Source organism: Danio aesculapii, chromosome 24 (genome assembly GCF_903798145.1).
Source record: "Danio aesculapii chromosome 24, fDanAes4.1, whole genome shotgun sequence".
Taxonomy (NCBI): Eukaryota; Metazoa; Chordata; class Actinopteri; order Cypriniformes; family Danionidae; genus Danio; species Danio aesculapii.
Genome location: NC_079458.1, coordinates 16,172,247 through 16,198,963, shown reverse-complemented (window position 1 = coordinate 16,198,963; position 26,717 = coordinate 16,172,247). Strand labels below are relative to the sequence as shown.

General features: G+C 38.4%; 1 protein-coding gene across 5 annotated transcripts in view; it reads right to left on the bottom strand.

Moving 5' to 3' along the window:
- Window positions 1–26,717, bottom strand: part of cnksr2a (connector enhancer of kinase suppressor of Ras 2a) — a 162,756-nt gene that overhangs the window by 25,547 nt on the left and 110,492 nt on the right. For all 5 annotated transcript variants that reach the window (XM_056450149.1, XM_056450151.1, XM_056450150.1 and 2 more), the window contains 5 exons: window positions 25,322–25,455; window positions 22,298–22,491; window positions 21,374–21,463; window positions 10,171–10,379; window positions 1,638–1,686 (listed from right to left, as the gene is read on the bottom strand). In XM_056450149.1, coding sequence (XP_056306124.1) covers window positions 1,638–1,686; window positions 10,171–10,379; window positions 21,374–21,463; window positions 22,298–22,491; window positions 25,322–25,455 — 676 coding nt within the window. The remainder of the gene's footprint in view (window positions 1–1,637; window positions 1,687–10,170; window positions 10,380–21,373; window positions 21,464–22,297; window positions 22,492–25,321; window positions 25,456–26,717) is intronic.

Here is a 26,717-nt window from a genome sequence, read left to right as displayed (position 1 = left end):
ACCCTACCCGTATCCCACCTCAAGAGCACCAGAAGTGTTCTGCAATACATTAAAAACACAATAAGTACATATACATATGCATAGGTCCGATAATAACTTCAGAAGACTTGCAATATCACATTCCCTAAAGAACAGTCATATAAACCCCTTTATTTACTATTTTTGTAATTCTTTAGGTCAACATTCCAATTTTATTGCATGGAAAAACAAGCAATGAGACCCTCTCATTATGTGTTCGTCTGACGAGAGAAAGTCTTGTGCATCAGGAACACAATATACGGCTGAATAAATAACAATTTTCATGGGAGAACAGTTCCTATAAAAAGCCATATTGCTATATTGCACAGCAGCTATAAACAACCTCCACTTTGTGTCATGACTAAGGCTTACCTATTACTCATATAAAAATGGCACAGCCTCTTATGGCTTTTTGCTCTATTAGAACAATTATAAATGTGAGGGGGTGAGTGGGCAGAAGATCCAAGACTTTTGAATAGAAATGATTTCAGGAATATATGGATTGCTTGACTATATTTCATTTAAATTGTACATTTGTTTGTAATTTTTTAGCATTTTTGCAAAGATGTGTAATGTAATGTACTGTCATAATAGTGTTGCAACTGTAGAGGTTCAATCTGAGCAATGCTGTGTGATAGAAATTATATTTAAAATGTACACTACTTGAGAAAAGTCTTGTCGTCAATCCCAGTTGTAAGAACAACAAATAATAACTTGACTTCTAGTTGATCATTTGGAAAAGTGGCGAAAGGTAGATTTTTCTGATGAAGCATCTGTTGAACTGCATCCCAATCATCACAAATACTGCAGAAGACCTATTGGAACCCGCATGGACCCAAGATTCTCACAGAAATCAGTCAAGTTTGGTGAAGAAAAAATCATGGTTTGGGGTTACATTCAGTATGGGTCATGCGAGAAACCTCCAGAGTGGATGGTAACATCAACAGCCTGAAGTATCAAGACATTTGTGCTGCCCGTTACATTACAAACCACAGGAGAGGGCAAATTCTTCAGCAGGATAGCGCTCCTTCTCATACTTCAGCCTCCACATCAAAGTTCCTGAATGCAAAGAAGGTCAAGGTGCTCCAGGATTGGCCAGCCCAGTCACCAGACATGAACATTATTGAGCATGTCAGGGGTAAGATGAAGGTGGAGGCATTGAAGATGAATCCAAAGAATCTTCATGAATTCTGGGAACCCTGCAGGAACGCTTTCTTTGTCATTCCAGATGACTTTATTAATGAGTTATTTGAGTCATTGCAGAGATGTATGGATGCAGTCCTCTAAGCTCTTGGGAGTCATACACAATATTAATATCTTTTTCCACTGCACCATGAATTTATATTCTATACTGTACATTATTCCTGTTAGGTGACAAGAGTTTTGTCTAAGTAGTCAGATCTTACTGTCCTAATTAAATAGTTAAAAATCAAGGTATGCTCATATTTTATTTTAGTAAAATAAGTGTAATTCATGATACCAAATGATCAACTACAATGATAAGTCAAATTATTATTTATTGTTCCTAAAACTTGGATAGGCGACAAGACTTGTCAGGTAGTGTATTACCAAACAAAATGTTACCAAACATGAGGGAAAAAAGGAAGATAAGTGATCACCTTTACTCTTTTTCTTGGTCTTGGATAGCAGAGAGGATCCCTGGAATGTCTGTAAAAGCAGAAGATATTTGGTAAAAAAAATTAAGAAATAGAGAAAAACACAATAGGAGGAAGCAAAACAAAATGTCTCCATGGCTATGTTATCGGCCAAATCATCAAATCCTCCTGAGTGGAAGCAAACGTGTGAACATAACAATCGGTGAGCATCAATCCATCGTACAACAAATTAAAATCGGAGGTGACATTTGAGCATGAGAGCACGAAACACTCATAGAGAAGGAAGGCGGAAGAATCTCAGATAGAAAATAAATAAGATTTCTAACATCCTTGGCCTGTGTGTTTATTGAGCAGTATTTCTTGGATCAGCTCACCCAGACCGAGTGCTTATTTATGATCCGAGCCCTGTGGCAATTCCCCTCCATGAGGAAACTTCCTGCAAGCCTGGCCTTTGAATTAGAGCTAAACGTGTTGCAATGCTAACAGATTAGCAGCAGCGCTTACTGACTGAAAGAAAACGTTAACTAACATCATACTAATTGATTTATTGATATGTGCCTGAAGATAAAAGATGCATGCTGTCCAAGATAAGTTGCTGAAATTGATTAATGGATTATGCTTAGGAACTCAGTCAAGCAGTGTCTTTATTTCTTTGTCCATTTCTCTTCAGCCTCATCGGTTCTTTGGTAAAACTGCGGTCAGGGTTTTGGTCATCTTGTGATTCTATTCATCCTCCTTTAAACTGTTTTGCATGCCGCCCAAATTGACTAAAATTAGAAATTCAGTTAATACGCTTATTTCACACGGCTGTCATTTTAAAAAACGAAAGCGAGGCTGCGGTGTGAAGAAACCCAGAAGTATAGGATCAGCACTGTAAACATTGCAACAACATGCTGTGGACTGCAGACCTCCAGCTGCTGCCGTGATTTCAAAGTGCAGATATGGTGCAAACATCACTTTAATATCATTCAGTTAAGTTTAATTTAAACAACTAAAAGCATATTAGGCATCAAACAAAATCACAATCTCTTTTATGCTGCCTTTACACGAGATGCGGAAGAAGAGTCAAGAGCGAGTGATTAACATGTTAAGTCATTGCAAAGACGCGAATAGACATCCTGCGGCACGATACACCTGAATGAGGCACCGCAAATGACTTGATTCGCGCAAATGAAGCGGCGCAAGTTAAGCGTTTTGTGCAATTGACACGCTTAACACGCCTATTGCACGAATTGCTTGAGTTCGAAAATCTGAACTTCAGCGGACATTCGTGCCGGGTTAACCAACCAGGAGCTTGCTCTTGTGGGGGCGTGATTATGACGTAGCACCTGTTGTTGGTGTCCTGGGGGAAAATCCTCCTGCTGACAGCGACAACAGTTCATCAAACTGGGTTTGGCTCAGTCAGAAGCACCGCTGAAAGCTTCCATCATCCAGGTATAGTTTCTGGAGGAGTTGATGAACTCACAGAGCTGAATGGATTTGTGAAGTGAATTTGACGTGCGAATGAAGTGAGTAAACAAAAATGTTCACGCGTCTATTTACGCGTGAATAGCGCGATTTATCCCCACGGACCGCATCTGGTGTGAACACAGCATAAGAGTAATAAAGCTTACGTGTTCATGGTCCTCCTAAGCTTCAGTTCATGGCACCAGGTAAATACCGCAGGGACACTTCCCTGCTTCAGTCTATATAACCCAGTGAGTGATAAAACAATGCAGTCCTCTGTAGCATGACCTCGTGTTGCCTGTAATAGTGTTGTCATGGTACTGAAATTTTAAAAATTCTTTTTTTTTATAAAGTACTCAACAGAAATGACTGTGATTGATCAATTTACCACTCTTCACCAAGTGCAAACACAGATACACGGACACTAGAGCGTTTTAAAGCCACGAAGATCAGTCGATCATCAGTGGACCGCTCGTCTGTGTTTGCACTCACTGGGTAAACATCAGTGAAGTGCTGTGAACTGATGACCTTCACAGCCAATCACAGTCATTTCTGTTAAACACTGGTGAATACTATGACAAATCAGCAGTGTTTATATTTCAGTACCGATTGGTGTCGAAATTCATTATCATGACAAGTCTAATATAGTGAAAGAATCAGTTCATTAACTTGAGTTTGATAAAAGGCATCTAAAATGTGTGTTTGGGAAAGAAAATGTTAGCTAACTAGTGCAATTTCCCTTAACTTAGCTGATATCACTTCTTATTTTCACTATCCATTCAGAACGGACCTTCGGGTCACTCAGAAGGCGGTTAAATTATACATTTGTGTCACTCTTCACCAATAAGATATACAGCCAGGTACACAATGTGACTCCAGACGATACTTCTAGGTTTCTTCTCACCGCAGCCTCGATTTTGCTTTTAAAATGGCGGCCACGTAAAATCAGTCTACACTGTAAAAAGATTGAACATAAAAAAATAAGTTGTCCCAATGAAATCTCAAGAATTATGTTGGTTCAGCTCATTTCAAATAGGTAGTTTGAACCAGTAAAAAAATATTTTTTTGAGTGTATAGAGTGAAGGATGGCTTTCTGCCCTTTCTAAGTCCTCAAAAACGCATCGTCTTTTTACCTCCAATTCCTATAAAATGAATCCCAAAAATATAAAACGGCAGACAAAAAAAATGGTGGTTTTCCCAGCATTTCATCTCACACACTTCAAAGTCAAAGTGACTCCCTCCCAAAGCACTGTGGGAATCTCCTTCCAGAAGGTGTGAATCGCAATTGCTGTGTGAACTGAGGCAAGTTGTGAGAAACACTTAGACAGGGAGTAAAACAAACTTCCCTGAGGTTTCAGTACCTAGACATGAATCAACCAAAAGGAAAGATATATAATGACAGCATATGTTTCAAAGCAACAAAGTAGGGAAAGGGTAAGCAGAAGATGGCTACATAATTGAGTGGATGCCCTCATGCTAATTCATCTTGCTAATTTAATAGCCCTACTAAACCCCAAGTGACATCCAAACTTGTGTAGGGGAAAATGTGTAGGGGATGGACTGCAATTGAGAACATGAGCAGAACAATTCCTTTCAATCATTCATGAAACCTTTCCTGTGTAGAAACATTCCCTTATGGCTTACACTGGAATTCACTCTGCTTATGTTTCATGAATGAGTATAAATATTGGGGACTGCATGAAGCAACTTGGACGAAGCACAGAAAACACACTCGAAGCAAATCCGACAAAACATGAACACGAGATGTGCATCAGGTACTAGACACTAACAAGGACACTAAAGTCTACATCCTCCAGTGTCTTGAAACCAGGAGAGTGAGGTTTATTCGCATATCTCTGACTAGCTGGCTCCATCTGGGTCATGGCACCAATAAAACCTAGTTCTACATGACCCAATGTGACTAGGATTTAAACCAGGATGTGAGGTGGGCAAACTAACCCACCAAACTAAAACTATTGCTAGACACCTTTTGAGATCAAGGGAGTCAGATTTACTCAAACAGCTCTGGCCTACTTAAGAATGAACCTGGGTTTCAAGTGTGAAATCACCTAATGTTGTGGGTCTCTCTCAGAAAAGAGGTTAACTGGGTCTCTCTTCTATTGTTTAGTAACAAATCGTCCTACAGGGCATGCTATGACTTGCCATCAGGCTACAACTGAATGCCACATGGCACCACAGGCTCCCAGTTCACATGGCATATGGTACACAAACCTCTTCCACTGCGATCTCAACAACTGACATATGCTAGATGTGATTGCCGCAAAGCATATGCATTAACCCCATTTGTTATATTTAAACCAAACCTGTAGGTAAGCAGCACCTTCTCTGGATGGGCTTGTTGGTTTTGTTTTGGTTTTCAAATGATGTGATGATGTCAGGATTGCCCAAATGAATAGGACTGGAGGCATTGGGCTGTGTCTAAAGTGTTTTGACAGTCAGGCAAAATGCTGTTGAGTGAGTGAGCGTTCTCCTTGAGTGTTAGGTCAGGGTGCTGGCATGGTTCAGACAAACTGCAGCTCTCTTATCGGACTGCAACGCAGGCAATAAACCCCCCATTGTAAACAATAGAACCTGATGCAGTTACACCGCGCACACCAACAGAAGCAACCTTATCAAATCAGCACCATACAGCTTGGGCTTTTATTGCATCATCTAATAGCATCTTCTCATCCGGCATCCTACTCCTGTTTTATCTCATATGACCTTTTTTTCTAATTTTACTCCAATATTACCATCCTCTCTCTCCTTCTTTTATTCTCAAATCATCTCGATATTCTTTCAGTGTATTCTCCTTTGTTCTTATTTTGAATCATCTCTTTGAATCATCACCTCACCCCTTTTCTCGTTGTACATTTTTCTTCTCCCTTTTCCTTCATCTTAGCTTTACTTGTCACTTTACTGTGTCTTCTCCAGTGTTAGGTAAAAAAAGGTAATATATTACAATCTTAAGCCTATCTTAATCTTTAAAAAAAAAAAAAAAAATAACAACATACACTCACCGGCCACTTTATTAGGTACAACAGTCCAACTGCTCGTTAACGCAAATTTCTAATCAACCAATCACATGGCAGCAGCTCAATGCATTTAGGCATGTAGGCATGGTCTAGATGATCTGCTGTAGTTCAAACTGAGCATCAGAATGGGGAAGAAATGTGATTTAAGTGACTTTGAGCGTGGCATGGTTGATGGTGCCAGACGGGCTGGTTTGACTATTTCAGAAACTGCTGATCTACTGGGATTTTCATGCACAACCATCTCTAGGGTTTACAGAGAATAGTCTGAAAAAGAGAAAATATCTAGTGAGAGGCTGTTCTGTGGCTGCAAATGCCTTGTTGATGAATCATCTCAGACTGGTTTCTTGAACATGACAATGAGTTCACTGTACTCAAATGGCCACCACAGTCACCAGATTTCAATCCAATAAAGCACCTTTGAGATGTGGTGGAATGGGAGATTCACATCATGGATGTGCAGCCAACAAATCTGCAGCAACTGCGTAATGCTATCACGTTAATACGGACCAAAAACTTTAATGCTGCGTTCACACCAAATGCGGAAGAAGCGTCAAGCGGCACGATACCAATGAATGAGGCAGCGCAAATCGCTCGAGTTGGATAATCTGAATTTCAGCGGAGCAATCAGGAGCTTTCTCTTGTAGGGGCGTGATAATAACGTAGCATTTGTTGTGTGGGGAAAGATTCTCCTGCCGACACCGGACAACAGTTCATCAAACTGGGCTTGGCTCAGTCAGAAGCACCGCTGAAAGCTTCCATCATCAATCATCCAGGTATAGTTTCTGGAGGAGTTTAGGAGCTCACAGAGCTGTGTGCACCTCAGAATGGATCTAGTGGACCCAGACATGGCCCCAAATGAATCAAAGCTGTTTTTCTGTTTTTTAGTCCAAAAGCACATAAACACAGCTATTATCTCAATAAAATCCTTGTTAGCCATTTAGCAACAATGCTAGAGTCACCAGGCATACAGAAGCCATGCCCATGACATGAATTCGCGTCTATTGTGAAGTGAATTTGACGCACGGATAAAGTGAATTTGATGTGCGAATGAAGCAAATTTGACGCGCGAATGAAGTGCATAAACTCAAAATGTTCAGGCATGTATTTACGTGCGAATAGTGTGATTTATCTGCGTGTACCCCGTCTGGTGTGAACACAGCATAAGGAATACTTCCAGTACCTTGTTGAATTTGTGCCAGTTGTGAAGGCAAAAGGGAGTCCAACCCGGCACTAGTAAGGTGTACCTAATAAAGTGGTTGGTGAGTGTACTATAACATTAGTAATGTTAAAGTATATATTATCATGTGTATCTTTTAAGTTTAAGATAGGCTTAAGATTGCAGTATATTACTTTTTACCCAACAAAGCTCTTCTCCTCTCAAAGTTCTGCAGTTTTCATGTTTTCTGGCCTTTCAATTCTTCTTGCATCCAACTTATTTTTCTGTCTCTTCTCATTCTGTCTTTTCACATTCAATTTAGAGTGGATTATGCACATTTAACATATTGGAGTCTCTCGTTAAGTTCATTAGCTACAGAGTGAACAAATAGTAAGATTGCTGAGATCAGCACATTGGTTGTGGTCCAAAATGAAGGTGGTGAACTGGTCAGCAGAATTCTCCAACCCCTGCACACTGCTTAACCTACATCAGGTCAGAGAACACATGAACACAAATACATCAACCCTGCTGAAGGTGTCTATAAACAGAAGCCGCAGGTAAAATTCACTGCGAAAGTCACTCTGACCCAGGACTGTAACACCCCAGCTGGGATCTCAGAGTGCCACCTTTCACACGTCCTCATGAAGACCTATTATTAGACTTTATTTAAAGGAATAGTTCACCCAAAAATTAAAATTGCACAATTTAACCACATAGGGCTTGATTATCCACATATGTGAACAGCAAATTTTAGCTCTTAAGTGGCTATTTAAAATACTATTGTTACATACAGTGTCATCCTGCAACTGTTTTGCAGCCAATGAAATGTCTCAAACACTATTTTTAACTGTCCAAAATGGGGAAAAAAATAAGTTTCTACTCTCTGATAGTCAAAGCAAGTAAAAAAAAATCTATGTTAAATATGCATTTAAAAAAATTCAGGAAAAAGTGTTTTATGTAAATTCGGAGCACGAGTCCACATATATGGACGTAATTTTTCTCTAAAAGTACATTATCTCTAAAGATGATACTTAGATTTTTATTCTAATTAGGTTCTAATAAGCCCAAACAGCAAAGAGAAATAAAAAATGCATGTAAAAAACACCTTGGGCCTTAAGAGGTAAAACCTTAATAAGTTTCTTTCTTCTGTTGTACACACAGAAAGAAGATCTTTTGAAGAATGCTGGTTGCTGGCACCCAAAAATTATGGAAGTTGATGGGTACCAGCAACCAGGATTTTTCAAAATATCTTCTTTTTTGTGTTCAACAGAAGAAACTAACTCAAATAGATTTTAAACAAGTGAAGGGTGAGTAAATAATGACATAATTTTCATTTTTGGTTGAACTATCCCTTTAGAGAAAAAAATACTAACAAACTAACAGACTTACAAACTAAACCATAACATACTGACACGAAGAAGCACATGGCAAGTCTTGGCCAATCATATCTCTGTTTAAGATGGAGCTCAGCCAATCACGTCACTCCATGCCCTGTGACAGATGACAACCTGACTTAGCCCCGCCCACCTCACAGAACCACCATCTGCCTACTCAGCATCCATATGTACACGGTGACACACCACAGCGAGTCACTTTTCCCTAGATTATTGGTTTGTGTGAGAGTGGTTATGGCTGTGTCATTATGTGTGTGTGTGCATTCTGGGAACATCGGCTGCCGAGTTCGCTCTTTAGAACGACAGCCAGATCTCACCTCCACTCCTAATAACTTCACACACAGGATGGCTAGTCTCACTGAAAACGCCTACACACACACACACACACACACGCACACACGCACACACACGCACATACACACACACACACACACATATACTCCTACACACCTCCACGCTGACTAAAGGTAGAGGACTAACACTCATTATATACACACATACTCACAAACACTCGCCCAGCATGTGGGTGTAAGTATACATTCTTCTTCTGCACACCATGACCTGGTGCATTCAATGAAAACTCTTTATGCAAGACTCTACCTGCAGTGATCACACAGACCTTGATCCAGTAAAAAGCCAGTGAAGCAGCCAGACCTTGAAGAAGAACTTTTTGTTTGAGAAAAATAAAAGAAGTACACGGACGTGGTGCAATTTTCCTCGCAAACTCAGTTTAGCCTCATCCAGACTGCATGACATTTAAAAGAGGCCGATAGACACTGTTAGAGCGAAAGAAGCTCACTGAGACATTGGTATTACTACAGATAATATACTGTACTTTTACTACCGTTCAAAATTGGGGATGGCGCTGTAGAGTTTTTAAAATCCTTTTTGAAATACGTCTCTTATGCTTGCCAAACTGCAGATTAAATGACAGTACAAAAACAAAAACACAGTAATTCACAAATTAAAATAACTCATAAATTTGAACACACTATAAAATATTATTTAGTCCTGTGGTGGCATTTTCAGCATCTTTACACTAGTGTTCAGTGTCACATCAAAAACTATTTTAATACAGTTGCAAATTATGTTGTTTCTTTGTCAGCTTTTGATGTTGATCATTTACAGTTGAAGTCAGAATTATTAGCCCGTTTATAGTTTTTACCAATTTCCGTGTAGCGGAGAGACGAGTTTTTCAACACATTTCTAAACACAACAGTTTTAATAACTCATTTCTAATAATTGATTTATTTTATCTCTGCCATGATGACAGTTAACAATATTTTACTAGATATTTTTTAATTCTATACAGCTTAAAGTGACATTTATAGGCTTAAACGATAACGATGGTTTGTTCTGTAGACTATAGAAAAAATTATGATTTTTTTTTTTATGTTTATTAGTACAATTAACAGGATATTCTAGCACCACTACAACTTATAATGCCAAGATGGCCTAAAAAAGCAACTATTTTATATAATTTTGACAGAAAACATGCTACTCACATGGTAAAGAGAGGTGGAGTCTGGGTTTGGCGTGTTCATGGACTCCTGACGGAGCACCTCCATTTGCAGGGTGGGAAGGAGGGAGTAGTGTGTGGGGCTCCCGCTCTTCTCGCTCTTTTTCTTTCCACGCTTTCCAGTGTCTCTCTTCATGCTCCGTCCTGCCAGATCAGCAGCCTTCTCATCACTTACATACCGCAACAGAGAGTTTTCTGAAAGACAGAGAAGGAAGGAACCATACTGAATATTTAATAAAACTAGTTCTGGGGGTTTGCCAGCAACAGGTCAACATATGAGTTGCAATTTCACCAAACAAAAGTAGACATAGATGAATAGATACTGAGATTATCATCACAAAGCGGCATTACATGCTATTTTGCTAAAACAACAGGACAACTGGGATTCAATCTCATATTGATGATGATGATGATGATGATGATGATGATGCAGTGTTTTTCAATTCCATTTATAAACACTGGGACGTATAACCATTGATCTGGGGTATTATATTCAGATAGGGATAATAATAAAAAGAAAATTTACAATAATTTTGTGTTTCATTTGATTGTGTGGACCAGATAACAACCCCATGCAGCTTCAACGCAGTTGTGAACAAAGTCTTTAAAACTGCTCCTTTCATCTTTCATTGAAGAATAAAAGTAATATCACTATAGATAGTTTTCAGTCACGTGACCTATGCAGAGTCTAGCGGGCAAAACAAAACAAAACAATGGGCTGTAATGGCTTCTACACTGGGATCTGCACAATCCGCTCTTATTTCAAGCGACACATATTTGGATCACATATAAACAAAAACAAACTGTCAATTTTTGGGCACTTGCGATCCATATAGCAACACCCCTATCTCTTTTTCCGTCAGGGAGTATCCCTGATGGTGTGACGACACCCGAAAACTACACATGGAAAACATCAGGGTGAGTAAAAGTTCCTGAAAAGTTTCCTCCGGGTGGAATTATAGACAACGCACAGATATTGATGTTTCATAATGTTATACACTACATTATTTGAATCTAAGCTTAGTTTGCAATGTTTACATTGCTCTATTTACACTAAATCTAAATCCTAAATAGCAGAAACGAAAACAGATTGTTAAGATTTTATTCATTATAATGTTATTAATGCACTTACTTGACAGATTTCATTCATTCATTTTTCTTCTGCTTAGTTCCTGGTTTATCAGGGGTTACCACAGCAGAATGAACTGCCACTTACTTACAGATTTATGTATTTTTAATTTTAGATGGTTTGTATAATGTGCTTTGTGTTTGGTAAAATAATTTCTAATATATATATTATATATAGTAGAAGATCTATTTAATTTAATTTATGCTATTAACTACATGCTTATTATCTACCTATTATTGAGATATTAACTGTTCATTAGTAGTTATAAGGTATAAGTCCTACCCAAAACCTAAACCCAATGTCTTCCTGTAACTAAATATGAATAAACAGCTAATTAGTAGTTTATTAAACTAGTTTGTTAGTTAGTATGTTAGTTTTTTAAAACAGAGAATTGTGGGTCAGTTGGCGTTTCTGTGTGGAGTTTGCATGTTCTCCCTGCTTCGCGTGGGTTTCCTCCGGGTGCTCCGGTTTCCCCCACAGTTCATAGACATGCGGTACAGGTGAATTGTGAAGGCTAAATTGTCTGTAGTGTATGAGTGTGAGTGAGTGTGTATGAATGTTTCAAGGGCATCCAGGGTTTTCAAGGGGAAGGGCATCCGCTGCGTAAAAACATGTGCTGGATAAGTTAGGGGTTCATTCCACTGTGGCGACCCCGGATTAATAAAGGAACTAAGCCAAAAGAGAATGAATGAATGAATGAATGAATGAATTGTGACCTAAACTAAAGTCTTATCAAAATATCTTCATGGAACATAAATAACTTTATGGCTTAATATTCTAATGATTTTTTTGGAATAAAAGTAAAAAAAGTGATAATTTTGACACATACAATGAATTTTGGGCATAACTTGAGACATTAATATTATTGTCATAACTTTTAATATGTCATGTAACAGAATAAAGTTCTTATTTTGTGTAACAATTATCTTATACAACATAACTAACAGTGTTATCATTTTGTATGGTTTTTCAAGCGTTCAAGATTGTGTTTGGCATGTGCAGTAAATCAAAATTACACAAGCACAGCCAGTCCTTCTCAAGCAGCATGGCCGTTTTCCAGGCGGTGCTGTGTCAAATCACTGAATAAGCTCGCATCAGTATTCCATCAATCAAGCATCCCAAACGGCCCTCGAAATACTCCAAACCTCAATCAGCCAATCGCAATGATTCATTCCCTCAATAGAGGTCTATCATTAGCACTCCTTAAGCCGGTGCACTCTTCCCCAAATCAGTCGAATCCAATCAAACTCTATAGGCTTATTCATGCCTAATGTGCATAGCAAGCCCATTGGTCACAGCCATAGGAGCGAGCCAAAAGCAACAGGCTCCCAGCAGCCCTGATTTGCACTCTTCCTTGATTAAGGAAGCACTGCAGCCATTGTCGGGTTTCCCCTTCTCAAACACCCAAGCCCACCGTCGCCCAGCAGCAGCCAATGGGACGAAAAACACTCGGGAGAGCTCATGGTTTCCATGGCAACAGCATGTTTCCAGAAGAAGTTCCCTCTTTTCTTTTACTCACTCTAATGGAAAAGTTGAAGGGGTGGCAGATTTGCAAATGTACACATTCAGCTAGACTGTGTACACTGGTTTGATCTGCACTACATTAGAAAGATCAGATCTTTCCTCACCAGAGCATGTTGCAAGCACTTGTCATTTCTATTGCAATGCTTTCCTGGCTGGACTCCCATGATGCACTGTTAAACCTCCACAAATGATACAAAACAGTGCAAGCCATCATGGTTTTCAATTGGCCCAAGAACACCAACCTCTCACCATGGGTGCTAAATTACTAAATGAATGAAATGACAACCTCATAGAGTCATAATTAACTATAGTTTTAATTGACTGCAAATGTTTGAGCAGTGAAACAGTTTGAATAGCTTTTTAAAATTGCTTGTAATGGGGAGAAGTGGATGGATCTACCTGGGGTGCGTTTCCTAAACAACTACATAACTCACAGCTGAACTATCATAGTACGATGCATCGTTAGGGAAAAGAATGATGTAGTTACAAGTGTTTCCCAAAACCCTAGCTGCTTTGTCACAGATCTATCGTTTGAACCATGTTAGTTATAACGTAAAATGTCCATAATGATGCTTTAAACGGGGTGGAGTAACAACTTCTTGAAAAAAAAAACTATTTTTTTTGTGCAATAAATGTTTCCTTTACAAATATTATTTAATAGTTATAATTAATTTAGGGTGACGTGGTGGTGCAGTAGGTAGTGCTGTCGCCTCACAGCAAGGTCACTGGTTCGAGCCTCGGCTGGGTCATTTGGCATTTCTGTGTGCAGTTTGCATGTTCTCCCCGTGTTCGTGTGGGTTTCCTCTAGGTGCTCTGGTTTCCCTCATAGTCCAAAGACATGCTGTACAGGTCAGTTGGGTAGACTAAATTGTCCGTAGTGTATGAGTGTGAATGAGAGTGTATGGATGTTTCCCAGAGATGGGTTGCAGCTGGAAGGGCATCCGCTGCATAAAACATGTGCTGAATAAGTTGGCGGTTCATTCCGCTGTGGCGACCCCGGATTAATAAAGGGACTAAGCCGAAAAGAAAATGAATGAATAAATTATTAATTTATTATTATTATTATTATTATTATAATCATATTATTATTATTACTAAGTAGGATATTGTTTATTTATTTTTTTTAAAGTCTAGTTTTACAATTTGACCCATTTAAATCACTGCAGAAATGTTCTAACCAACAGGCCCATGTCATATATGCCAGTAGTACAAATACATTACTTATATAAATATATAAATAACCTACTATAAATTAAAAGCATTAACGTATGCTATATATGTTTGTTTTCACAAGCTTTGGAGACGTAACATAAATTCCGCTTTTAAAAAACAGGCCACCGCTTTTGTCATGAGCCACGGCTGTGTTCAAATGGGCATAAATGTTTTCAAAGTGCATTACGAAGGGAGCGCAATTGTCAATCTGAAGATTGCTAAAACTGAACTGTAAAAATACTTTGAAATCAAATTACACCTAAGACAGATGACTTTAATGCTTTTTTTAATTATTCCAAGTTTAAATGTTGGAACGTTCGAATAGAACTCTGGTTCCCCCCACAGTCCAAAGACATGCACTAGGTGAATTGAATAAGCTAAATTGACCGTAGTTTATGTGTGTGAATGCAAGAGTGTATTCATTCCGCTGTGACGACCCCAGATTAATAAAGGGATCATAATAATTATTATTATGATTATGATTATTATGATTATTATTATTATTATTATTATTGTTATTATTATTATTATTATTATTATTATTATTATTATTATTATTATTATTATTATTATTATTATAAAGAAAAACTTATGGTCAACAAATATTAATATTATATTTCCATAAGTGACAAAACCAGTCATAAGTGTAAATTTAAGATTTATGCATCCTCTGAAAGCAGAATAAATAATAATATTTTTCCACTGATGTGTGGTTTATTAAGATAGGACAATATTTGAATGAGGAATAATATCCATATCTGACAATATCTGGAATTTGAGCATTCAAAAAAATTTAAATATTGAGAAAATCACCTTTAAAGTCGTCCAACAATGCATATTACTTATCAAAAATTAAGTGCTTGTATATTTAATGCACATTGTAAAAATGATCTATAAATTAACAATTTTCAATATTTTGTGATTTGTGTTTGTAATATTATTATTACCTAACTTTACTATTAAGATGACTTTGGTCTTTGCTCTGACAACTTTTGTCCCAGGAGAAAGCCCTGAGCTTATAAGATCTTAGAGCCCTGGGCTCCCTCTCATTTGCATGGCGAGAGATGAGTTTGAGCTCAGGTAGATCTCGAGATCTCCCCCGATGTGTTAATGGCTAATGACAGATTATAAGGATAATTATAGAGTGATATTTTGCTTACTAAGAGCTGGTCTATAATGCCAATTTGGTATGGTCAAATTACTTATATCACATGTTTTTGGATTGTGGATAGAGCACAGGGAGAACATGAAAACTCTACATAAATATGTCGACTGGTTCAGTAAGGACTATTAACCAGTGATATTCTTGCTGTGAGGCACTGGGCCGTAGTGATGCACAATCTAGAAAAAAGAGGAAGGAGTAGGGGTGGGAGGGGAGATTCTTCAAGGCAAAGATAACTGAGGTAAGAAACTCTGGTAATTTATAGTGAGTTTGGAATCATCTGATTGGTGAATCATGTGTTAGCTGATGCGGGACCAGCTGTAGTCAATCATAAGCATTTAATCCTCTCGAAATTATTATTATTTATGAATAAACTTCACTTATTATCCGATATATTGTTTCAAAACACTAAAACTTTTGTAATAGTCACTTTAATAAAATGCACAGTTGAATTTTTATCATCAAAAGTTAATTAACGGGTATTTTTACAGTGTAGGAAATGTACAACATATCTTCACTGAACATGATCTGTACATTATATTAGAATTAATTTTGGCGTAAAATAAAAACCTATAATTATGACCCTTGTGTAATATAAACAGATTTTGTGCTCCAGGCTCACATATTATTATAGTCCTATTAATATATGATCAAAAATGCAGATTATTATTTATTCATCTTCTTGTATGTTTGCTTATTGAAAAGTAAGTCCTAAAACAGAATGTCGAATTTTGCATGTCAACACTTCTGTTAGAACACCCATACTGACAGTTAAAGATGTTCCCTGTTACCCACAATGACAAATCGCCCAGATTTCATAGCTGTGGGTGACCTTAATACATCTTTATCCTTCCTGACCCTCCCTGCAGTCGAGCTTTCTATCGCACTCTTCTTCCTACATCCCTCTCGCAATTTCCTTCGAGTGCTTCTTTCTTCTTTAACCATCTTTCTTACTTTCAGCTAAACACCATCTGGCAGCCTCAACACTGGCATTTTCTCCCTGGAGTTTTAGGGAAAAGAGGGAACCGGAGAAAGCGTGGAAATAAGAGAGCTATCAAGGCGGTAATCTCCACACAATGCGGATAGACAGAGCCGCTTAACGGGATCAAATAGCAGCCAGGAGACACAGCCAGGTGATCATCCTCCTCCTCGCTCAAAACACACACATATAAAGACACACAAATGCCACAAAGGGAGAGAGGAGTGAGGGGTTTGGGCAACAAGTCCTTGAGGAAACCACTGAAAGAAAACAAACACGTAAGCGTGGGAAAGAAGTGAGACAAGAGATGAGAGAGTCAAAATAAAAGATGCTGCATGATGGAATGTGATGAAGCTTGACTTAAGTATGCTAATCAACCAAACTGAACCCTGAACTGAAAATAAAACATGTATAATTTTGTGTTCTTTTTGTAATATTATATTTCGTCTTTCTTTTTAAAGTTATAAAAGTTTCAAATATTCATGTCTGAAATGATTCAGTAACTAATTTGCTTAATGCCAACCAAAGCAATTTGAATATTGCGGGGACCGAAATGTAATGTAATGTAATATGTGTGTTTATATAGCACAATTATCGTGTATGGCCTTCTCCACACCACCACCTGTGTGCAGCATCCACTTGGATGATGTAACGGCAGCTACAGGACAACTGTGCCAGTGCGCTCACCTCACACCAGCTATGGGTGAAATGGAGAAACAGTGATACAGCCAATTCGGTGGATGGGGATGGTTGGGATGGCCATGACGAGTAAGGGCCAATGAAGGGAATTTGACCCCTACTCTTTTACGAGAAGTGCCATGAGATTTTTAATGACCACAGAGAGTCAGGACTTCAGTTTAATGTCTCATCCGAAAGACGGCGCCCACTGACAGTATGGTGTCCTCTTCACTTTTACTGGGGCATGTGGATTCACACAGACCACAGGTTGAGTGCCCCCTGCTGGCCTCACTAACACAATTTCCAAAAGCAACCTAGTTTTCCCATGTGGTCGCCCATCCAGGTACTGCTTAGTTTCAGTGAGTAACAAAGTGCTTAGCAGGTTAACCTCGCTCCTCTGACCTCTAAAGGTGCTCTAGCGACAGACATTAGAGGAGCATTAGTAGAGCAACCAACTCCCATGCAAAAAAAAAAATTAAATTAAATTTGACGGTTTAATCCCAGCTCAGAGCAGTTTGGGTGCAGTAGGACCAGTGGGTTACATGTAGGGCTAGTCCAGGATTAGAGGTCAGAGGAGTGAGGTTTACTTGCAAAGCACTTCGCTAGCTGGCCTCCATTACACTCACCCCCCTAAACCTTACTCCCATCCCGGACAAGCCCCCATGTGTAACCCACTGGTCCTATTGCATACAACCCGATCTGAGCTGGGATCAAACCAGCGACTCTCCACATGGGAGTCGGTTGCTTTACCTAGGAGGCTAAAGACCATGGCCTTTAGCGTCTGTGACTAGAGCACCTTTAGAGGTCAGAGGAGTGAGGTTTACCTGCAAACCACTTCACTATCTGGCCTTTGCTACACTCACCCCCCTAAACCTCACTGCACGCAACCCGCACTGAGCTGGGATCGAACTGGCGACTCTCCTCATGGGAGTTGGTTAGATGCCGAGGAGACTAAAGACCATGGCATATAACATCTGTCGCTATAGTACCTTTAGAGGTCAGAGGAGGTTAACCTGCATAGCACTTTGTTAGCTACATTCCATTATAATATTGTAACACATTCACTTAAATATCTGCAACATGTAAAAAAAATGGCTAAACCTTTCTTGCCTCATTCTGTTACGCATTCCATGAATCAACAAAGTGATTTTTTCATTTCACTTGTATAATCTTTTTGCATATTTTAAACTTAAAAAACGTGAAGAGGAGTTGAGAAGTTGAGTAGTTTGCAATACTGGATATTATTATCTGCTACTTTTTAATGTTAAAATGTCATAAAACTTCTTTACATAACATCTTACCAACAGCAACATCATAAAAACAGAAATTCAGACATTAAATAAATGTTTGGGTTGCGACACAAGTTGCAAAAATGACAGACAGACCAATCACAACAGACTTTAAAATCTGACCAATCAAAGCAGAGCAGGCTCTCAGAAAGGTGGGCTTTAGAGAGACTGGAGCCTTAAACAAACCTTTTCAGACACTTGGGAAAAAATCTGATGCTGCATTGTGTACTAATATAATATAAAAATAATATAATATAATATAATATAATATAATATAATATAATATAATATAATATAATATAATATAATATAATATAATATAATATAATATAATATAATATAATATAATATATTTTACCTTGATTATCACTAAATCAATTACATGTGACTTTCAAGAGTATTTATTTACTATTTTAATAGTGACTTCCTTCACAATTTACTTTCCCTCAACTTTTTATGATGTTTTTTTTTCTTCTGCTGAACACGAAAGAGGATATTTAGAAAAAAGCTGAAAACCTGTAACCATTGACTTCCATAGTAGGAAAAACAAACCCTATAGAAGTCAATGGTTACAGGTTTCCATCTTTTTTTTAAATATCTTCAAAGCATCCCTTTCTTTTTGGGTGAACATTCCCTTTAAGAAGCTTTAAATAGCATAAAATGTTCGTTTTAAATTTTAATGAAAGGGTTTAATTAAAACTAGCTAGTGTTATAATCTGCTATTTCTGAAAAACTATTTCTGTCAGAATTCTGGACAGTATTTGTAAAGCAGAAGCCAACTGAGACAGTCTCGGCCCTAGCGCACACTGGCTCTGTGTTGATGCTCAGAGGCTGCTACTGTTATCCTGGCATTGCATGCAGTGCGGTCACAGGAAGTAATCAGCTATGCCCAGCGCAGTTCAGAGCCACCAAGCAGCGAGGAGAATTAGATCCATGGAAAAGAGCTCAGCTAAACATCACTTCTGAATAAGAGCCATGAGAATGCAATAACAAAGAAACAGAGGGAAACAATGAGGGAAACCAGGACGAATAACAACAAAGATGAGAAGAAAGATGCAAAAAAGCATTTTGGAAGTGAAGATTAAACAGATATTCAGGATAAATAAAAAAACTGATACATTATGTAATATTAATAGTGTTTAGAGATGCTCCACTAGTATTGGCTAATAAAAACAATCAATGTCAAACTGATCGCTAGTCAAATCTTGCATATTAAAATTAATTACACCTTATTCAGTACAGTTATGTTCATCATTTCTGTAATAAACCAGGTATTGCTGTAATAGACCAGGTATTTCTTTAATAAACCTGGAGACATTTTCCATTAAATAAATGTGTGTAAAAGAAATTCCATAATCTTGCAACAAAAAAAATTAATAACATTCCCCTCTATTTCTCTGCTGAAGTCACCAAGGCCATAAAGCATAATGGTGAAGTTGGAGTAGCATAAATGAACAAAATAGCTGACCGTATTTGTGCTTGAAATGTCAATTACTCTGCATTAACTTGTTGTTCATTGAATTGCTGCATAAAAGCAATGCCACAATCCTGTAGTAAAACAGCACTTTTGCAGTTCTGATATTGCTTTAATATCACAGCCAACTTTTTATGATTAAATCAAACCCTGGTGGTTAAAATCAAACAAAGGATGCCATCATCAAAATTTCAGCAGATGGCTGTAACGGGACATGCAGAAAATTCATCAAAGACTACTTTTAATCCAACAATTTCCAAATCATCAATATTTATAATACTGCTGTTATGCTGTTTTTATGACCTTGTATTAATTAAGAGATTAAATGAATTTTTTTTGTGTTAAATTTGACTACAGGATCAATTAGGTAATTATGACAAAATACACAAAGACAAACAGACACTTTTTGGCAGTTAGTAAGTTAACACAATTATAGATCGTAGAATAATACACTACCTGACAAAAGTCTTGTCGCCTATCCAAGTTTTAGGAACAACTTGACTTCTAGTTGATCATTTGGAATCAGAAGTGGCTTATATGAAAGGCAAAGGCCTCTAGATTACACTTATTTTTCCAAAATAAAATATGATCATGCCTTGATTTTTAATTATTTAATTAGGACAGTAAGGTCTGACTATGCTTAGACAAAAGTCTTGTCATTTAACAGAAATAATGCACAGTATAGAATATAAAGTCATGGTACAGTGGAAAATGAATTCATATTGTATATGACTCCCATGAGCTTGGACGACTGCATTCATCCATCTCTTCAATGACTCAAATAACTTATTAATAAAGTCATCTGAAATGGACAAAGAAAGCATTCTTGCAGGACTCCCAGAGTTCATCAAGATTCTTTGGATTCATCTTCAATGCCTCCTCCTTCATCTTACCCCAGACATGCTCAATAATGTTCATGTCTGGTGACTGGGTTGGTAATCTTGGAGCATTACTTTGCTTTCAGGAACTTTGATGTGGAGGCTGAAGTATGAGAAGGAGAGCTATCCTGCTGAAGAATTTGCCCTCTCCTGTGGTTTGTAATGTAATAGGCAACACAAATGTCTTGATACTGAAATGGCTGTTGATGCTGCCATCCACTGAAGATCTCTCGCACACACCCCCCCAAACTGAATGTAACCCTAAATTATAATTTTTCCTTTTCTGATTTCTGTGAGAATCTTGGGTCCATGCTGGTTCCAATAGGTCTTCTGCAGTTTTTGTGATGATTGGGATGCAGTTCAACAGATGATTCATCAGAAAAATCTGCCACTTTCTAAATGATCAACTAGAAGTCCATGCTGGTTCCAATAGGTCTTCTGCAGTATTTGTGATGATTTGGATGCAGTTCAACAGATGATTCATCAGAAAAATCTGCCACTTTCTAAATGATCAACTAGAAGTCAAGTTATTATTTGTTGCTCTTACAACTGGAATTGACGACAAGACTTTTGCCAGGTAGTGTACATTATGCATAATATTATTGGTATATATTTTCTTTTCATTTTAGGTGCAGGTTTCCAAAATTATAAAATAACAAAAAAGACCAAACTGAATAAGAAAAGTACATGCTGGTAAACATTAACTTTGAAATTACATAGATTTGACAATTTTTTTAAATTATTTTTATTTAAACATTTTTTAATTTTATGGAATTTTTTTTTTTTTGCGTATTGAAAAAGAGAATACTGAACATAAACAAGAGAAGAAGCATGATGCATTCACTGTAACTGACGCAAACTCACCTCTCCGACCGTCTCTCTTCACTCTAGCTGGGTCTTCATAGTCAGGAACCCAGTTATACTCCACAGGCATAGAGATGGGCCTCAGACGACCTGAAAGCACAAGAATGCACATTCAAACATCACATTTTGTGTGTGTGTGTGGAAAGACAGCGGATAGAAAGATGGAAGTAAAATGACAGTTCACAATCTATTTCCTCCACAGACGCCAAGGTAAGTCTGTGCGAGTGTGTGTTTGTGTAAGACAAACTGTCACAGTTAATGTGTCCTCTCGTTTTCTAGGAAAGTAGCGGGCATGGAGTGTGTCAGCAGTTCTGTGCCACTGCAGAGGCTCATGCTGGCATTTAACGACTAGTGCCGAGTTCTCAGGTTTTGGATATAATGCTACACAAACAAACGCACACACATACTCACAACAAAGTGCAGCCCAGCTCCCTAGAGTTTAATTACAGAAAAATCTGAAACCAGCTCCCTACGCAGGAAACTAGTTATAGACATGCTCGCTTTAGAAACCTCAAAAAAAAACATACAATCATGCGCAGTGTGGTAAAACATGTAGGATCCATTACAGAACATACAATATTTAGACTGGTAAAAGTACTTTTGCTTGCAGATTTCTTATTAACTGACATTTCTGCACGGTAATTGGGGTAGAGATTGTTTTCTGTTCGTTATGTGCTGTTCTACTATCAGCAGATGTTCACAGAAGTTTGGTCTGCTCCTGAGATTACTTGCTGGGTCAATATTCAGTCCCTCAGGCATCTGCTGTAAAATCCAGCAGAAAATAACAAATCATTTCACGGTGTTTAGAGAAGGCACAAACCTACTTTCTGATGCTAAAAGAGTGCATAACCCCATTGTAGCATCAAAGCATCTCCTAGTGACAAAACTTTTTGTTTCTGTGTGTCTGTGTGTGTGTTTGTGTACCATAAGTAGGTGTGCTGTCTCGACGGGACGTTGTGGGTCCGTGGCTGGGGTCGTACTCGTAGCAGTACAGGACAGCCTCCTCTTCCACTAGAGGAAATCGCCGCCTGTATTCTTGATCCAGGAATGAGTTTGGTGATTCTGATCCTTTTGCGAGAGGTACCCCACTCTCACTTTGGATACCGCCTTTTTCATCTCTAAAAAAACACAGTCATTCACTTAATATAGTTAAGTTTATGTTTTAAAAAAAAAGAAATAGCTCTATCAAAACCAGCTTGAAGCTGGTTTGGAATTACTGGAAAGGTAACAAAGAAGTTGTTTTTGTTACAGACTACAGGCTCTTGTTAAAGCACTAGCTCAAATCCAGCTTGGAGTGTGGCAACTGGTGCCGTGACCCGGATGGGAATGAGGTTTTAAAGTGGTGAGTGTAATGTAGGCCATCTAGAAAGAGCTGTGCAGGTAAACCACTCTTCCCTGGCCTTAATAGATGAACTACCAACTGACCCTAGGTGCATTATGGTTAAAATAAAGATTAAAATCCAGCTCAGTCATTTGAGAAGTACCAAGGGTTTACATTCAACCCAGGCTCATTACTGATATGTACCCCTGCATACATTCCTGGACAGCGCAAAATACGACCCAAGAGGTACGTTATTTTTGCAGTTTTTGTTTTCGCAAATCCCTGACCGATCCCCCCATACACCCTCTTCCCTAAACCCAACTGACAGGGTTTTCAAAAGTAATGCAGAAAATAAAAAGCCCTTGCGATTGCCAGATTTTTACCACGTTTTCAGATTTTACCACGTTCTCACCCTGTTATTTACTTGTTTATTTTATTTTGTTTTTGTTTTACCTGCTTTCTGGAATTGTTCTTCGCTCGACTCAAACCCTGTCTACGCGGTCAACTCCTCTCTGTGTGTCTCAAGTCCACCAACGTATGTGGCGACTGGGCAAACTGCTAACAGCGGAAAAGCCACCCACGTGGTGGTAAGCAGTCAGTTTGAAACAAAAGACATCGGTGGCATCATATAGCCCTGTAGCATTCGTTTTAAAGACAAATGCAGCCGAACGTACCTCTGGCTACATAATTTGCGCTCTCCAGAAATGTATATGGAGCAATGAGCCTGTGTTGTTTACATTGGTACCGTGACCCGCCAGGCAGAGAGGTTTAGAGGGATGAATATAATTGTAGACTATTTAGAAAAAGCATTCAGGTAAACATGAGTTCCTCTGCCCTGATAAGTGCACTAGGGACTAGAGAGGCAGCAGTTCTTAAAGTTGCTATGAAACAGAAGTTGAGATTGGCCATTTTCCACTATCGTGATATATATCTACTTGAAACGGTCGTGAAATGTAAAAAAATTGGGCGGAACTGATTGGATTGTTGCTGGAGGTAGCTGTTGCTAACAAAATGAAGAAGAAGGAGGAAAATTGACGAATGGACAAATTCAGAGAAAAAATGAGACGCTCACTGATGTGCCTGCTCTAAAGGAATTCCATGTGACCAAGAAATGAAGAAAGTTGTTTCGAGGGGGAGCAAAAGTTTTTACAATATAATGAAGTGAACAGACATGTTGTTTATAACAAGAACTATTATATACAGTTAACATTAGCCCCCAGTTAAAATTATATACAGGAATTATTAGCCCCCCTTTGAATTTTATTTTCTTTTTAAAATATTTCATAATGATGTTTAACAGAGCAAGGAAATTTTCACAATATGTCTTATAATATTTTTTCTTCAGGAGAAAGTCTGATTTGTTTTATTTCGGCTAGAATAAAAGCAGTTTTAAATTTTTTAAAAACCATTTTAAGGTGAATATTATTAGCCCCTTTAAGCTATATTTGTTTTCGATAGTCTACAGAACGAACCATCGTTATACAATAACTTGCCTAATTACCCTATATAACCTAGTTAAGCCTTTAAATGTCACTTTGAGCTGTAAAGAAGTATCTTAAAAAATATCTAGTCAAATAGTATTTACTGTCATATTATTTACTGTTACAGTTATTAAAACTATTATGTTTAGAAATGTGTTGAGAAAAATCTTCTCAGTTAAACAGATATTGGGGAAAAAAATAAACAGGGGGGCTAATAATTCAGGGCGGCTAATAATTCTGACTTCAACTCTACATAGAAGACTAAGATAAGTATATTTTGATTTCATGGCAACTTTAATGTCGTTGTCGGCATACCTGTTCAAATCCAGCTTTGAGCAGGACGAGTAGCAACAGTGAGATAATACCGGTGCTATAATAAAGATGGAAGTGAGATTTAGAGGGTCGAGTGCAATGGAGGACAGCTAGTAAGAGCTGTGTAGGTAAACGTCACTCCCTTAACTCAATAAGGCATGTACTGGAAACTGACACAAGAGATTATGAACTTTAACACTTTGTTCACAGTAGGTGGTGAAGGGTAACCTGGATAGGATTGAGGTTTAGTGATGGAGTGTAATGGAAGCCAGCTAAAAACCTTGCCTGTCTTCAAGAGGTGAACTAGCAACTGGTGACAGAGACTGAGCTCTTTAGCATCCTTGTTCGCATGCTGGTTCAAATTTAGTTTGGTGTGGAAAAAGTAGCATCTTAATTCAGATAGGAGTGAGGTTTAAGGGGGGTGAGAGTAATGGAGGCCAGTGAGGTAAACCGCACTCTCATGGCTTCAAGTGATGAATTAGCAAATGATGCTAAAAGCTAAATTCTTTAGCATTCTTGGAAGTCAGCTCACCTCCTAACTTTAGTATGATTTCCGCTTGCAGCAGGGAGGATAGAAAGGTAACATTCACCTATTAAATATCTATTCCATCTTCCACAATAGCATTATTACAATGTAACAGAGAGATTAGCCAAAAAAACAGTAACAAAACATTGTATTGCGGACATATTATTTTCATGATATATTATTGGATTATCCTGACAGAATATTGCCATGATAAACACTAGGTTTGACACACAAAAAACGTTACAAACAATACAAGCTAATTTCTTAAAGTTATACATATTAAAAATGCCTATGCTGGATGAGTTTACCTGGGTGTGTATGGCTCAGATGGAGGGGGCGGAATGTACAGGTCCTGTAGGGCGGAGCTATCACGCTTCGAGGGTGTGCTGATGGTGCTTGTGGGAGTGGCAGAGCTGCTGGTGGGACTCCTGGGAACGACTGGCTGCTGGGCAGACGAGATCATTGGATTAAAGATCAAGTTCACTTCAACTATGGTAAAAACATCTGAGGGCACAACTAAATGTAATAATGGAGCTCGTTTCCAGGACGTGACCCAGACACTGATATCAGCAGACAGTCACAGGGGTGAGAGATAGAGATTAATAGGTCTCTGAGCAGTGAGACAGCGGTGCAGTCCCTCAGCAGTGCCGTCTGCACCAAACAGTGCACTGGGATCTCTGGGTCAGGATGCTTTGACATAATGAGTGGGAGTCTATGGAAACATTTGCAACATCTCCAGAAAACACAATGACTTTGGAGACGTGCGATTAGTATCTCCAGTGAGTTGAAAGACTGGGAACAGGGGTTGTGACACAGACTGCACAGTTTTATGTACAGACACGTGCAAACAATCACAGTGAAATGAGCATGGAAGATGAAACAGAGATCCACACAGTTCTGTTTGGGGAATGGTCTGTTTCTGTTTTGGTCTTAAGTCTAGAACCAAACTCGAATCCTCTAACTAAAGCCGATTAAGGTGAATCTGCTCTCTCTGGCAGAGACACAGACACTTTACGGTTCTTGCAGTTTGAGGTAAGTCATGTTAATGCCAATGATTTCAAAACATCATAAGAAGCACAACGGGAACTCAGACAAACAGCATTTCCAATTTCTGTTAGTGCTGATGGTCACGATATCAAAACTGAAACAAAGAAACACATTACAGTTAACAGAACAAGTTACGCACTTAAAGCACAGATCTGTTTTGACAATTCATATTAATCTTGTCCCATCCATTGCTATGGTTATAATGTCAGGAAATGCGATTCAGATTCAGACCTGTTTTTCTTTCTTTTCGGCTTAGTCCCTTTATTAATCTGGGGTTGCCACAGCGGAATAAACCGCCAACTTATCCAGCATATATTTTACGCAGCAGATGCCCTTCCAGCTGCAACCCATCACTAAGAAACAGCCATATACACTCATACACTACGGACAATTTAGCTTACCCAATTGACCTATAGCACATGTCTTTGGAATTGTGGGGGAAACCGGAGCACCAGGAGGAAACCAACGCGAACACGTGGAGAACAGGCAAACTCCACACAGAAATGCCAACTGACCCAGCCAAGGTTTGAATCAGTGAACTTCTTGCTGTGAGGCTATGGAACTTGTATAAAATGTATAAATCTTAAAAGACACTAAGAAAAAATTTATGGAAAAAAACACAAACAAATGATATATAAAAATAATCATATTGTTTTT